The sequence below is a fragment of the Lagenorhynchus albirostris genome, chromosome 4 (assembly GCF_949774975.1).
Source record: "Lagenorhynchus albirostris chromosome 4, mLagAlb1.1, whole genome shotgun sequence".
NCBI lineage: Eukaryota > Metazoa > Chordata > Mammalia > Artiodactyla > Delphinidae > Lagenorhynchus > Lagenorhynchus albirostris.
Window position 1 is genome coordinate 13405336 of NC_083098.1, and position 16696 is coordinate 13422031.

General features: G+C 37.9%; 1 protein-coding gene across 1 annotated transcript in view; it reads left to right on the forward strand.

Moving 5' to 3' along the window:
- The first annotated feature begins 2501 nt into the window (after positions 1–2501).
- SMARCAD1 (SWI/SNF-related, matrix-associated actin-dependent regulator of chromatin, subfamily a, containing DEAD/H box 1) overlaps positions 2502–16696 on the forward strand; it is a 69710-nt gene continuing 55515 nt past the window's right edge. Inside the window, exons 1-2 of the mRNA XM_060147104.1 lie at positions 2502–2617; positions 2901–3139. Coding sequence (XP_060003087.1) covers positions 2950–3139 — 190 coding nt within the window. The 5' untranslated portion in view covers positions 2502–2617; positions 2901–2949. The remainder of the gene's footprint in view (positions 2618–2900; positions 3140–16696) is intronic.

The following is a 16696-nucleotide window of genomic DNA, read 5'->3' on the forward strand; positions in this document are numbered from 1 at the left end:
TTTTGTAATAACCTATAAGGGAAAAGAATCTGAAAAAGAATATATATATATAAATACACACACACATACGTATAACTGAACCACTTTGCTGTACACCAGAAACTAATGCGCATTATAAATCAACAATACTTCAATTAAAAATTTTAAAAAGTTTTAAAAAAACAAAAAATAAACATAAAAAAATAATTAAATAGCCATGACCATAGTCAGTGAGAATGAACCAAAAACTTCAGCAAAAGTCACATACCTAATGAATATTTTATTCCTTAAAATAAACATACAGGTTTGTTAAAATAATAAAGTCAGTTCCTGACGCAGGGGGGAATGCTTTTGAGTACCTGGCTCTCAAAATTCTCTGCTCATAAGGCTCCAAAATGGCTAACAGTGATTTTTTTCCCCAGGTCTTTTCTGCTGAGGGCCAATAGTGCTTCTAGTATCTATATCCTTAGACCCAGCAAAAAGGCCCCTAGGTTAGAGAGGTGATGGAGCAGTGGGGTGGGAGTAGGTTTGCCAAATTTAATACAGGGTACTTTGTTAAATTTGAATTTCAGACAAACAACACATAACTGTTTAGTATGAATAAGTTCCAAGTATTGCATGGGACATAATTATACTAAAAAAGTATTCGTTGTTTATCTAAAATTCAAATTTAACACAGCATACATTTTTAAAAATATGCCAACCCTAGGCAGGGTCAGACTTGGACATTTGAGGTGGGTGTCCATATGCACGAACACAAGGCCTCCAATGGTATCAAACTAAGTGGGAGGAGGTGACACAGGGAAGGCAGGATACATGTGCCAACCAATGCTCTTTGAATCTCCCACATTCTTACACATAGGAATTCTAAATTCAGCCTTGCTTTCCAGGTCATTTTCAAAATAGGATGATAGAACGAACATATTATAATTTTACATTTTGTTAGCTCTTGTATTTATAATGTTTCAATATTTAGATATATGGTATGTGGGTCTCCATTTCCACTCTTGTCCCAGCTCTACAAAATGTCAAGGAGTTAGGACTGCTGCAGAAAATTGCCCTAAGAGGTCAACAGTATCATCAACCACAATTAAAAGATGGGGAAAGTGAGACTTAGAGATGTTATATACAATTTGCTCAAAGTCATTCAGCTAATGGAATCCATTTTCAATGCTAGATCTTTCTGAATATAAAGCAAATATTCCTATTTTTCTATTACACGTACAGCATGGTGACTACAGTTAATCATACTGTATTGCATATTTGAAAGTGGCTAAGGGAGTAGATCTTAAAGCAAATATTTTTCAACACCAAAAATACTTTACTATTTATAAGTTGATGTAACCTTTGATCACATAATTTAACATGCATGCATAAATCTAGGGCATTTCATGGGATATTAAAGATAGGTACAATGGAAATCCCAATTGTTCAGTCGTTGACCCTGAATTTTATGGGCCTATACATTTAATTTTATAAGCGTGCCCACATGTGATAAAATTGTGGGTTCGTGTTCTGCAATTCAAAACACTGATTTATAAACAGAGTGCTAATTTGAGTTTACAGTGACCAATGTATTTGTCAGAATAATGACTTGTAGTAATTCTTCTTCAAGGTAAATGCCAACCAGTGGATCAAATTACGACTCAGAAAATTGCCTGCTTAATGTTAGAACAAAGGGAGGAAATATTCTTAACGTAATATTTCCATTAAGATATCGGAATTAATTGTCATATTCCACTCTAGGAACAATCCAGCCAACAGTGCGGAGGCAGTTCATACGCTTTGAAGCTCAACATACCTGGGTTTTCCTCTTTACCAAATTAACTACTTAACATCTGCAGGCCTCAGTTTCCTTATTTTATAAAAACAGCCTTCTTGAGATTATACGTAAAGGCTTTAGAACAATGGTGTTATACTGTCGACATATTATGTAAATATTATAGATTATAATATATCATATATTATATTAAATATTATTATTAGGCTATATATTGTCATTGTGCTATTTATTATTGTTTTATTTAACAACTTTCTGGCTAACCTGAAGAAACAGGCCGCAAGCAAGCTCCCAGGGCAAAGAGGCGGGTATTGGCTACCATGACAACAGCGCGCGCCTAGACATTTTCCACTTACAAGTCGCTGAGGAAGAGAAAAGCCTAGGCTGCGTGTTGCGTCATCACTACGCGCTCATTAGGCTTCTCTGTTCCGTTTTAGAAGGTCCCGGCCCGGCTACGGTCGCTCCACGCCAGGAATTATTTTCGCTTTTCAACCTTTGTTACAGGGCACCGAGGCTGCAAGACCGTAAGTACCAAGGGAAGAGTGACACCGAGCGAGCGAGCGTTAAAAGAGGTGCCGCAGAACACTCCCCACTTCTGAACCTTCCCTGTGTTTTCTTGATCCTATCAGCTTCCTCTCAGCTGGGATCGCGCCGCGTCAACTTCCGGGCGGGTGCCCGCCAGCACGGCCTCCGCCGCTCCCCTCCTTTGGCCCCTTTGTGTCCCCGCAGTGTCGAGGCACGGGCCCTGGCACGTCCTTTTTCGAGGCAGGGAGCATCGTAGTGCAGGGAGCCTCTCACTGTGGGCGGGCGCGCCGCCCGCAGGGGGTTAGCGTGGGGAACGTGCCTGCGCGTGCTGGGGTAAGAGGAGGTTGCACGAGGGTCAGCGTGTGGTTCGAGGAAGGAGGGGCGGGGTGGGGGGGTGGGAAACGAAGGGGAGTGAAAAGAGCAATGGAAAATTTTAAAAGGATACCACTGTCCACCTGATTGTTGTGGCCTAACAATGAGGCGCTGCCATGATAGTCATCCTGAGCCACTGGCATGTTTGCGGGCTCTTAATTGCCTTCGGAATGAACTGCTGTGGCTTTGTATTTTATATTGATTTCATGGCCTCTTTTTTTCTCTTTTTATTTTCTCCCTGCAGATAGTTCATTTAAAGCTCCCATCCCCACGAGGTGGTGGTTTCTACCAATATGAATCTTTTCAACCTGGACCGTTTTCGCTTTGAGAAAAGGAATAAGATTGAGGAAGCGCCCGAAGCAACCCCTCAACCCTCCCTGCCTGGCCCTTCTTCACCAATTTCTCTTAGTGCTGAAGAGGAGAATGCTGAAGGGGAAGTTAGCAGGGCAGGCACCCCTGATTCAGATATAACTGAAAAAACAGGTGAGTTACAGTGTTGCAAATTGATTCAGCATCAAGAGATAGAGAGGTTTTTTCGTTTGTTTGTTTTTTTGGGTTTTCTTTTTTGTTTTTTAAGAAGGCAGAAGAGCTTCTAATTTTTGTGCTTGATGTCATACATACTGATGCATTGTCCTTCACCATGCCCTTTTACATACAGCTTTGGGACTGCCAAAGGCACCATGTACCTACAACTGATTATCCTTCCATAGTTGTTCCGCTTTTATGGGAGTTCTTAGATTATGGCCCAATGATGGAAGCTAAAATCAGAATTTAGGTCAGAGTGGTAGCTAAGGGAGGAAGAACTAGGTGAGTCAGTCCTATGATAGACTTTGAGAATGTTATTGCCAGACGTTTACATTCATTCCAGTATTTCTCCAAAAAATATTGATCATCTGCTGTGAGTTAGACTTTATTCAGGGTGCCTGAACACAGCCTCTATGAGCAAATGAAGAGCAGATGACGTACAAATTTTGCCAACCACCTGACTTCCTGGAGCTCTCCAAAGTGCAAATGAATAATTGGTATTCTTCATTGTGAATGAACCATTTTTAACCTCTTCAGTTAATTGTTACGGAACAGTAGGATTTGAGAAGGAGTCAGAAATTAGCATTCCCATCTTAATCTGTGTTCTTCGAACAGTTAGTGATTAGAATATATATGATCTTTTACCGTGTTTTAGGCATAGCGGTGAGTGCTTCACATCCTCTCATTTAATTTGTACAACAAGCTTATAAGATATTATTATCACATTTTGCAGAAATGAGCCCCAGGGGGTTAAATTGTTAGCAAGTTCGTAGAACCAGAGCTCAAATCCAAGCAGTCTAATTCCAAGTTATATTTTAATGTTTAATTCAGTAATACCTTTTTTTAGTGCAAAACTCATCATTTCACAAGCAGCTTTTAAATTTCAAAATTGGTAATATATGTCTTCATCTTTGATATCCCCATTTTGTTTGCTACTCTTCTACTTAAATGTAGCAGTGAGGGCAGAGTCCCTACAAGTTATCATTAGAGGAATATTTTAAAATACTTTGGTGTAATTAGAAGTCAAATTTTGAAAGGCTTTGTTTATCTGAAGAGTTTTGAGCTTACCTGATTTCAAACCACTGGAGGATTTAAGCACTGGAGTGACATCCCTGTGTGCATTCTTTGAGCAGATATTTGGTTTGCATAACGTGCTGTGGTTAATATCTAAACATCCAGGTACTTTAATATTTTAACAGTAAATATTTTAATCTGTTTCTTGTGTAGTTAGAGAGGGCAGGGAAGGCCAGGGTGTAGGCATGGGATTTTGAGTCCTTGGAAGCCTCTGCTTCTCGTTTTAGTTAAATGGGACATTGGACAAGTCACTTAGATTATCTGAGATCCACAATTTTTTCACCTCTAAAATAAAAGCACTCTATAAACTGGAATTCAATGAAATGTTTTAGTTATTTATCAATATTAGTAATGTGAAAATTGTAAATCCTTTTTCTAATCAGAAGGTGTTTTTCTGCTTTCCTCTTTTTTTCCTAAGGAGACTTCACTCCATCTTTCTTTATTGGGACTTTTCATACGTAAATTACTCTTAAAATTGAGATTGTCTTTAGAAATCGTATGGTCAGTCTTGATGACACTTGGAAATATGGAAGTCAGGTTTTTTTCAGGAATGGTGAGGGTTCATCCTACTAGGAATAGAGAGCTTTGCTTTTGGAAAAGATTATTTTAATTGATCCTGTGGATTTTTGAGAATCTTGAAAACTAAGGCAAAGTTGAGACTTTACATTGTAGATCCATGCAAGAATAGAAGGGCAAAATGATGAAAGAATCTTGTTTGGTAAAAACAATCAGCCTAGCAGTCATGAGTACTATGTATTGTTAAAGGGTAGAGTTTAAAGAGAGAGAAATCATTTAGGAAGCTCTCATAGTCCAAACTTAATGATGGCAGTACAGATAGAGAAGAACGAGGTATGAGAGATCACAGTAAGAAAGGGCAAGATTTTACAATTAGGTCGTTGTGTAGGAGTGAGATAAAAATGCATGTTAAGAATTTTAGTCTAAGTGATTGAGGGAAAAAAGGTAGTTCTGTACATTAGAATAGGTATGAAGTACCCACTGTAAGACGTTGGTCATGCCTTTAAAAATTCAAATGAGAATCAAAGGTCCTGCCCTCAATTTAGCAGTAGACCAAACGCAGCTTAACTTAGCATGGGGGAGGGAGATGCAGAATTGCGCATTGGGCCTGTGCGGAGGTCAAGACACTGAAGTTGGATTTAAGATCAGACTGGATATGGACATAAATTGTCAGTGGGATATGAATATTGACCTTTCTTTATCATCAACTAGTAACTTATTCTGTTATTTTGTGGGATGATGCTATATTTGTTTATTTAAAATAGTTTTAGGGTCTAAGTCAGCTTATAGGACAGAAATTGTATATGGTTAAAAGTACCTGTAATCACTCTTTTTCAGTTAATCCTATTACTTTACATAATATGAGTTAAGATTTAATTTCCTACCCCTCTCCTTCAGTTACTGTGCCACAGATACACTGTTCCTTGAATATGCCAAACCCCATTCAGTCGTTCCTTCTTCCCATTTGCTCTTCCATCTGCCTCCAAGACGCTTTCTGTTGATATCTGCTTGTGACTCTGCTTTGTTCCATTAGGGCCTAGTGAAGTGTTACCCTTTTTTAGAAGGTCTTTTCTTGACCACTCTCTCTGAAGTAGCAACCACCCCCCTACCCCCTTTAACTGTACTGTATTTTTCTATATACAATGCATTATGTATACGTGTCTCCCTTATTAGAATATAAGATCTGTAAGAGCAAAGACCTTGTTCATCTATCCATCCCCATTGCTCAGAACAGTGACTGACTGGTGTATAGTAGGCCCTCAGTAAATATGTGTTGAAAGAAGGAGTTTTGGATGACGATTAGGTGGTATTAGTCCTTTGTACACATTTTAAAATTATTCCTCCTCCTCTTTATGGTCTTGAAACAGTGCCGTAGCCATCAGTCATTCTTTAGTCATGGATACTTGAAACTACTTTTGATATAGGCCAGGCTCCCTTAATCCAACCTTTAGATATGAGGGCATACACTTAACCTGTGGTCACCTCCCCCTGCCTAGGTCTATTTTACTCTCACAGTGCCCAGAATTATCAATGGTTATTAATTACACTTTATTTCTCTTTTTTTATTTGACTTTTCTGGGAGCATAGCAGGTTTGGAGAGAATAAAGCAATGACAAATGAGTGTGAGAGGAGAGAACCTACTATGTTTTATTCATAAAGAATAAAAAGTTGAGCTAAGCATAATCCTCAAGTTACCACAATGTGGTAACTCATAATAAGGGAAGATATTAAGCAGTGTAGAACCACAGTCTGATTCACAGTGATTAAATTATCCCTTCTTTCTGTAGAGGATCAGGAAAAGTCATAGAGAGATGACTTTGAGTGGACCCTAAGCAATGACTCGTTGCTTATTCAGTGAACTAGGGATGGAAATATATGTTGCCTTGGAGTGTAGTATGTAAATGGAATAGGTGAGGTTATCTAGGGAAGAGGAGGTGTAGGGCAGTATAGATGAAGCTGAAAAGATTTAGAAACAAAAACTGCTGGGTTGGGAGGGGCCTATATATGCTGTGCCAGGGAGGATGGACTTTATTTGGTACACAATATAGAGCATTTCAGTATGGGAAAAACATTAATGAAGATGTTGCCATAATTGAAGCCTAAATGTAGGGAAATGACAGTGGGGATGACAAAGGAGGCAGTTTAGGGAAGTTTTATATGGTATTTATTTGATGGTATTTGATGATCAGTTAAATGTGGAAGATTTAAAGGTAACTCACAGGTTCCTTGCTTGGACAGCTGAATGATGGGCACTGTCAACTGAATTAGGCAGTAGGATTAGGAGGAAGACACCAAAGCATGTTGAATTTGAGTTACCTCTTATATTTCAGTAGCAAGGTCTAGTAGAGGGTTGGACATTGGAGTTTGGAGCTCAGAGAGTGGTGGGAACCTGAGAAATCAACTTTGGAGTCATCCTTGTGGTAGTTACCAAAAAATGTCCTAAGCAAGATATATGGTAAGAAGCATCAATATTTAATGATGGACAGAGGAAGGGAAACCAATGAAAGATATAAAGGATGACTAGAACAGTCATACAAAATGATAATGCCCTGGAAGTTAAAGATAGGAGAGTTTCCAGGGTGGTGTATAGTGAACAGTATCAAATGTTGCAGAGAGGTCAAGTTGGATCTGATCAGAGACCACTTTCCTTGGAAATTAAAGTTCCTGTTGACCTTTAGCAGTTTCGGTAGAAAGCTGAAGGAGTGAAGACTACTCTTCCAAGACGGGAAAGAGAGAAACAGCTGGATGGGGAAGCAATGTCAAGAAAAGATGTTTGAGGAATGTTGAAAATTGAGCATCCAAGGGGAAGAAGCTAGGGGAGAGGAAAAGGATGAGGGAGGGGAGGTATCTGAAGACAGGCATCAAGGGGATGGGAGTGCGCACACAGCTGGACTATTTAACTTGGAATAAAGACACATTTTATCCAGGCGAGGGGGAGTGAAAGAGAAAAATAGATGGGTTCATAGGTTATTATGGGGTTGGGTTGGAGGAAAGTTTCAGTATATGCTTGAAGAATTTCTTGATAAAATATATTCAGTCTTCTAAAGTGGTTGCTCTTTAGATGTGGTTGTCATGTAGAAAGTAACCATTGTTAATAAGTGAGAGAAAAAATTTTAATTATACCTGTTATCAGAAAAGATTTCCAGAGAGCAATGCTCTGCCACTTATGGATGGTATGATCTTGATTAAGACATTATCGTTTTTGGATTTCACTTCCTTTGTCTAGATGTTCTCTGAAGTCCTTGCAAGCAGTAAAATGGATAAGATCCTTTGAATGAAGCTGAATATACCATTTTAGCCTTATGATCTGTAACCATCAGGTATTCCTTAGTCCTTTTTAAGTGTGTGTGGCCAAGATGTGAATCATCATTATATCTTTGGATAGAAATTTTGGTTTCTTAATGTCTATTAGTGTTAGTTGAAAAGCAGTAATTGGTAAAAGGGTTAGTGCTCAGTTGTTCTAATAGAAAGTACAGTGAGTCTAAATGTCTTAAGTACATTTTAAATGTACATTTTTTGTTTGTGTTTTCCTTCTCTACCTTTTTACTTTCCATGCTTGGCTATTTTCTTCAAAATAAAATGTTATATAAAAAAATTAAATGATTACAACAGTATGTAATGAAGAGAGACTCTTCTGTAATCCTCGTTTAGTGTTGGTATTCTTTTGTATTTTTTTCCTGCCTGTATATATTCTAGCTTTTTTTTTTAGATAAAATAGTATTATGTACATACATATTGTAATGCAACTCACTATTAACTAAAAAGTAGATTTTTTATACTCTCCATGTCAGTTCATATAAAATATGCTGTACTTCAATTTTTTTTAGTGACCACAGTGTATCTTATTATACACAGATGTATTATAATTCATGTAGTTTCCTGTTTATAGACATCGGTTATTTTGGTTTATTTCTTCTTCTTTTTGTTGTTAAAAGAATGCTGTAGTGACCATCCTTTTGAATGGATATTTTTGCCTCTGTACAATCTGTGGAAGAATTCTGGGAAATGGAATTGTCAAATTAGAGGGAATATGAGTAATATTTTAGTAATTGCCAAATCACCCTACACAGAAGTTTTACCAATTTGCACCACACTACAGCTTGGTTTTCAGTTGTCTGCTTTTTCATACCAGGCTAAAATATTGCAAACATTTTTAATTTTTAAAGGGCTAATCAATTAAATTGCATTATTTTTATTCTTTATTTTTAAGGTTAAGTATGTTTTCATAAATGTTATTAGCAATTTGAACTTCTTCTGTGTTCCTTTTTCTCATTTTCTAATAAATGATTTATAAGTTTTTTAATTTTATTCTTTTAATTCTGTTTGTTGTTTGTGACAGAGAAGTTTTACATTTTTATATGGTCAGTTTGTTCATCTTTTTCAAGGCTTACAGGTTTTAGGTCCTGATCTGACCTGGTAAAAGATTTGGTAAAAGAAAGCCATTCCCTACCACCACATTATAAATATATTCATCCATATTTTCTTCTATCACATCTGTGTTAATTTTCTTCTTAATTGTAGTAAAATGTACATACGTAAAATATGCAATAACTAGTTTTAAGTGTACAGGTCAAAGAGGGTTAAGTACATTCACATTGTTGTACACCCAATCTTTGGAACTCTTTTCATCTTAAACAATTAACAATTCATCTTAAACAAAACTGAAACTCTTTACCCCTTAAACAATTCCTTCTTACCCCCAGCAATCACCCTTACATCTTCTGTCTCTATGTACTTGACTACTCTAGGTACATTATAAAAGTGGAATCATACAGGATTTGTCTTTTGTTACTGCCTTAATTTCATTTTCCCTAATGTCTTCAAGATTCATCCACATTGTAACGTGTATCAGAATTTCCTCACTTTTTAAGGCTGAAGAATATTTCATTGTATATATACCTACATTTTATTATTCATTTGTGGATGACACTTGGGTTGCTTTCACTTTGGGGCTATTGTGAATAATGCTGCTGTGAAAATGAGTATACAAATATCTCTTCCAGACCCCGCTTTCAGTTCTTTTGGGTATACATCCAGAAATGGAATTGCTAGATCATACAGGAAACCACCATATATTTTCCACAGTAGCTGCACCATTTTACATTCCCACTAACAGTGCACAAGGGGTCCAGTTTCTCTCCATATCCTTGCCAACACTTGTTATTTTCTGTTTTTTTGTTTTGTTTTTTGGGGGTTTTTTTGTAGCCAAACTGATGGATATGAGTTGTTTTTTTTAATTTTTTTAAACCTTAACTTTCATCTGGAGTTTGTTATAAGGGCTAAAGAAAAGGTGATACCGTTTTCTCCTTTGTTCATTATTTATCATTTACTAGTCACTTATCCCAGAACCATTTATTGACGAATCCTTTTTCTTATATTTGAAATGTCATCATTATAGGCATACCTCAGAGATACTGCGGGTTTGGTTCCAGACCACCACGATAAAGTATCACAGTAAAGCAAGTCACATGAATTTTTTGGTTTCCCAGTGCATATAAAAGTTATATTTATACTATACTATAGTCTTTTAAGTGTGCAGTAGCATTGTCTTAAACAATGTACGTACCTTAATTAAGAAGCACTTCATTGCTAAAAATTTTTATCCATCATCTGAGCCTTTGGTGAGTTGTAATGTCTTTGCTGGGGGAGGGTCTTGCCTCAATGTTAAGGGCTGCTGACTGCTCAGGGTGGTGGTTGCTGAGGCCTGGGGTGGCCATGGCAGCTTCTTAAAATAGGACCACAGTGATGTTTGCCGCATCAGTTGATTCTTTCACAAATGATTTCTCTATAGCGTGCAGTGCTGTTTGATAACATTTTACCTACAGCAGAACTTCTTTCAAAACTGGAGTCAATCCTTCCAAACCCTGTCACTGCTTTATCAACTAAGTTTATGTAGTATTCTAAATACTTTGTTGTTATGTCAACAGTCTTCACAGCATCTTCACCAGGAGTAGATTTCATCTCAAGAAACTCCTTCCTTTGTTCATCCATAAGAAGCAACTTCTCCATTAAAGTTCTATCATGAGATTGCAGCAATTCAGTCACATCTTCAGGGGCCACTTCTCCTGAATTTTTCTTTCTTTCTTTCTTTTTTTTGGGGGGGCTGCTCTGCATGCAGTATTGGGATATTATTTCCCCAACCAGGGATCAAACCCGAGCCCCCTGCAGTAGAAGCTCAGTCTTAACCACTGGACTGCCAGGGAAGTCCCAAGGCACCACTTCTAATTCTAGTTCTCTGTTGTTTCTACCATATCTGCAGTTCATTCTTCCACTGAAGTCATCCATGAGGATTGGAATCAACTTCTTCCAGCCTCCTGTTATGTTGATATTTTGACCTCTTCTCATGAATCACAACTGTTCTTAATGGCATCTAGAATGGTGACTCCTTTCCAAAAGGTTTTCAATTGACTTTGCCCAGATCCATCACAGGAATTGCTATTGATGGCAGCTGTAGCCTTTTGGAAAATATTTCTTAAATAATAGGACTTTTAAGTCAAAAGTCCTTGATCCATGGGCTGCAGAATGGATATTGTGTTAGCAGGCATGAAAACATTAATCTCATTGTACATCTCTATCAGAGCTCTTAAGTGACCGGGTGCATTGTCAATGAGCAGTCATATTTTGAAAGGAATCTTTTTCCGAGCAGTAGGTCTCAACAGTGGGTTTAATATATTCAGTATTTGGTGTTATAAACAGATGTACTGTCATCCAGACTTTTTTCCATTTATAGAGCACAGGCAGAGTAGATTTAGCATAATTCTTAAGGGCCCTAGGATTTTCAGAATGGTAAATTAGCATTGGCTTCAACTTAAAGTTACCAGCTGCATTAGCCCTTAACAGGAGAGTCAACTTGTCCTTTAAGCCAGGCATTGACTTCTCCTCTCCAGCTATGGAAGTCCTGGATGGCATCTTCTTCCATTAGAAGGCTGTTTGGCTTACATTGAAAACCTCTTCTTTAGTGTAGCCACCTTCATTAATTATCTTAGATCTTCTGGGTATCTTGCTGCAGCCTCTACATCAACACTTGCTGCTTCATCATGCACTTTTATGTTATGGAGACAGCTTCTTCAACCTTATGAACCAACCTCTGCTAGCTTCAAACTTTTTTTCTGCAGCTTCCTCACCTCTCTCAGCCTTCATAGAATGGAAAAGTTGGGGCCTTGCTCTGGATTAGGCTTTGACTTAAGGGAATGCTGTGGCTGGTTTAATCTTTTATCCAGGCCACTAAAACTTTCTCCATATAATAAGCAAAAGGCTGTTTGGCTTCTTATTTGTGTGTTCACTGGAGTAGCACTTTTAATTTCCTTCAACAACTTTTCCTTTGCATTCACAACTTGGCTAACTGGTGCAAGAGGCCTAGCTTTTGGCCTGTCTTGGCTTTCGACATGCCTTCTTACTAACCTTAATCATTTCTAGCTTTTGAAAGAGAGGGATGTGCAACTTTTCCTTTCACTTGAATACTTAGAGACCATTGGAGGGTTATTAATTGGCCTAATTTATTGTTGTTTCTTAAGGAATAGGGATGCTGGGGACTTCCCTGGTGGTCCAGTGGTTAAGACTCCACTCTCCCAATGCAGGGGACCCGGGTTTGATCCCTGGTCAGGGAACTAGATCCCGCATGCCGCAACTAAAGATCCCGCATGCCACAAGGAAGATCCTGCGTGCCACAGCCAAGACCCAGCGCAGCCAAATAAATAAATTTTTTTTAAAAAAGGAGTAGGGAGGCTAGAAGAGAGGGAGAGTGATGAAGGAAGTGGCAGGTTGGTGGAGCAGTCAAAACACACATAACGTTTATCAGTTAAGTTTGCCATCTTATATGGGCGCTGTGTAGGCACCCAAAACAATTACAGTAGTAACATCAAAGATCATTGACCACAGATCACCATAGCAAATATCACAATAATGAAAAAGTTTGAAACACTGCAAGAATTACTACCAAAATGGTGTCAGTAAACTTGCTCAACACAGGGTTGCCACCAACCTTCAGTTTGTAAAACGCACAATATCTGCAAAGTGCAGTAAAAAAAGGTATGCCTGTATTGTAGATTTTGGTATGTTTTTGTTGTTTTTTCTTTTTGTTGTTGTTGTTTTTTCTTCAATAAAATGTTGAAGAAAGTTTAACCTTAAAGTTTAAAGAGGTGGTTTCTTTGTTTTTCCTTTTGTTTTTTGAATTTCCAAGTGACTGAAATTTTGCTTCAATGTTCTTACTAACATTTACTTCCAGTTTTCACTTTTTGTGACAGGAGAATGTGGTCTGTAGTATTTCTTTGATGAATTTACTGAGATTTTCTTTTTGGCCTACTACACAATTTCTGTAAAAGTTCAAGTGTACTTGAAAAGAGATATAATCTAACTGTAGATTTAATTATATGTCAGATAATAATGTTTTATTATTTGTATCATTTTTTTCAGACTGGATCACAAACATGTCATAAAGTCAGTTTCTTATATCCTAACTAAATGCATATAACTTTTTTTAATGGAGTAGAATAAATAGAAAATTATCAAAGTATCGCTTACAATAAAGCCTCTGAGACCTTTGTTTCAGTTATATATGTCTGTCTAGCAATCGATGTGTTTAGGGTCATAATCTACAATGGGTCTCTTACAGTGGGTTCCAATCAAAAATGTTTGAAAAACACCTTTCTGTATCTTAATTATTTTTGTGCTCTCTTCTCTATTAAGAGTTTAGACAAGAGAGTTAAAGCCTCATATTTGTCTCTATTGACTTTCTGCTTTATGTATCCTGCATTGTTTATGCATTTCATTATTAGAATGCAGTTGTACATATGCCAGTCATATTTTTATTGTAGATATAAATTCTGTTATTAAAAAGTACCTTTCAGGTTTAACACTTTGACATTATTAATAGCATGACTTTCCTTCCTTTACATTTTTTCTTTTTATCTTTATCTTTTCTTTTGGCCTAAACCTGAAATGTTTCTTCTTTCTCATTTTATGTTAGAGTAGTGTATTAGAAACTACCCTTCAATCTTGTATTCAGTGTATACTTGGTCTTTTTCAAGAGCTTTCATCAGAGGTAGTTTGACTTATCTGAGATGCTAAAGGTCTTTCCCTATCTACTATGGCATTCAAATTAAAACAGTCAAGATTTTATAATCTATTATTTTGGTAATTAACCTTTCAAAGAGGCAAATATATGATGTGCTTTACTAGGTATTCAAAAGAACTGCCTTGAAAGTCAGTTGCCATGTTAGAGAATTGAACCATGTAGAGCAATATACAATTAGAATATCAAAAATGGCACACTTACATAAGTCTGCAGGACGGATATAAAGGTTTTTTTGTGTGTGTTTTTTTTTGAGAACTAGGTGTCTTTCTTTCTTTCTGGATGCACTGGGTCTCTTAGTTGCGGCTTGCAGTCTCCTTAGTTGTGTTTCACCAGCTCCTTAGTTGCAGCAGGCAGGCTCCTTAGTTACGGCTCACGGGCTCCTTAGTTGTGGAATGTGAACTTCTAGTTGTGGCATGCATGTGGGATCTAGTTCCTTGGGCAGGGATCGAACCCGGGCCCCCTGCATTGGGAGTGCGGAGTCTTAACCACTATGCCACCAGGAAAGTCCCAGATATAAAGGTTTAAGTGTTTTCATTCTGCTTTGGGAGATCACCTTTATTTATAGATGACCTTTCATAATCTCCCAGTAGTGATTTTTTTGTTTGTTTTTTGAGTGGTTCTTGATCTTGGACCGCTTAGAAAGGTAGAATCAGTAGCAGTTTTAAATCCTCATTTTGTTTCATGGTAGACTTAGATATGAGAATGGGTAAAAGTATACTGGAAACGTTCAGGGTATAAAATTGTCTTCTTGGGCTTCCCTGGTGGTGCAGTGGTTGAGAGTCCACCTGCTGATGCAGGGGACACGGGTTCGTGCCCCGGTCTGGGAAGATCCCACATGCCACAAAGCGGCTGGGCCCGTGAGCCTTGGCCGCTGTGCGTCCGGGGCCTGTGCTCCACAACGGGAGAGGCCCGCATACCGCAAAAAAAAAAAAAAAAATTGTCTTCTCATGCATACCACTAATGGGGAATTTCATTTGGAATTACCCCCTGGAACCTTGGAATCTTCTTGCATATGGTAATAATGTAGGTTCCTATTGCCTTTGGTAGAGAAAATATCATCTACTGTCTCTAAAACATAGGATTTTTTATTGTTTTTATTTGAAAGGATAGCTGTTTTCCCTCATGTTCCTTTAGCGTTTTGTTTATTCCTCTCGCATGGCACAAATTACGACTCACAACATTGCTACTTATGTACATGGCTACTTGGCTCCTATTATTAGTTTCTTTAGGGCAAGTGCAACTGTGACTGGCATTTTTTTTCCTTCAGTACCCCCCACGTCCAGGCACAGTGCCTTCAATACAGAAGGCATTCAGCAAAGTCAGAATTATGTAGTAGCCCATGTCTTTATAATTGTTTCTACTTGTCACTGTTCTTCCCTTCATTTCTATATTTTTCTTTTTTGCTTCCTTCCTGTCTCCTTTGTGGTGCTGCTTAAAGTGCTTGTTTGCTTTGGGTCAGAAAGCATCATTGCATCAGGAATATCTTTTTGACCATTGGCTATTAGATATTTTTGCTGCTGTTTACTTCCAAAAATAGTCCAAACAAACAAATCTAAGCATTTCAGCACTGTTCTAATTCCAGATTATTGACTATATTGGTAAATTGATATTTTGTATAGATAAGCTCTTACTGTTTCCCTTTAGTCCTCAAACCTTTGAGGTCCGTAAGACCCAAAAGGGTGTCCATAAGGTCAAAACTATTTCATAATAATATTAAGACATCACTTGCCTTTTTCACTATGTTGGTATTTGCACTGATGGTGCAAAAACAATGGTAGGTAAAAACTGCTAGTGCCCTAGCATGAATCAAGGCCAAGATTCCAAACTGTCATTGTATCCTTAAAATTTTTAAATACTAGTTTCACTTAAGAATGTTCTTGATGAAGCAGTAGTTTTTAATAAGATGAATATATAAAGTTCAAGAAACTCTAGTTCTCCTAGTACTCATTAATAGAATTTTTAGACACCCCCCACCATGCAGTAATACATTTAAATGGCCAGTTTGAAAAGCTTTTTTTTTTTTTTTTTTTTTTTTGGCTGCATTGGGTCTTCGTTGCCGTGCGTGGGCTTTCTCTAGTTGCAGCGAGCGGGATCTACTCTTCACTGCGGTGCGTGGGCTTCTCATTGCAGTGGCCTCTCTAGTTGCGGAGCACAGGCTCTAGGGCACATGGGCTTCAGTAGTTGCAGCACATGGGATCAGTAGTTGAGGCATGCAGGCTCAGTAGTTGCAGCACGCGGGCTCTAGGGTGCCTGGGCTTCAGTAGTTGTGGCTCGCGGGCTCTAGGGTGCCTGGGCTTCAGTAGTTGTGGCTCGCGGGCTCTAGAGTGCAGGGTCAGTAGTTGTGGTGCACAGATTTTGTTGCTCCACGACAGGTAGGATCTTCCTGGACCAGGGATCGAACGCGTGTCCCCTGCATTGGCAGGCAGATTCTTAACCACTGTGCCACCAGGGAAGTCCTTGAGTAAAGAAGCTTTTTAAAGAAAAGTGGACAATCAAAATCGTTTTGCGAAAGCCCTTTTCAAGTATAAGAAAGCAGGACACTTTTGTTAAACTGTTAAAATGATATGCATTAAGTTTAGGTCAAAGTTTTGATACAGTAAAGATCTAAATTCTTAGTTTTATGTGTGATTTGTGACATATCAGGAATACTATGTAAAAGCAGTGTCCCCAGTACCTTTATACTTATTTTACAGGAATTGGACTATAATTTTATTACTTTACATAATTATCAGAACTTGTAAATGTCTTCATACATATGACAGTTAACATAGCTGTGATTTGTTCCAGAGCAGAGTTTTTCACTCAGGGCACACTCAACATTTATAAAATTGTTCTTTTGGAACAATTTTGTG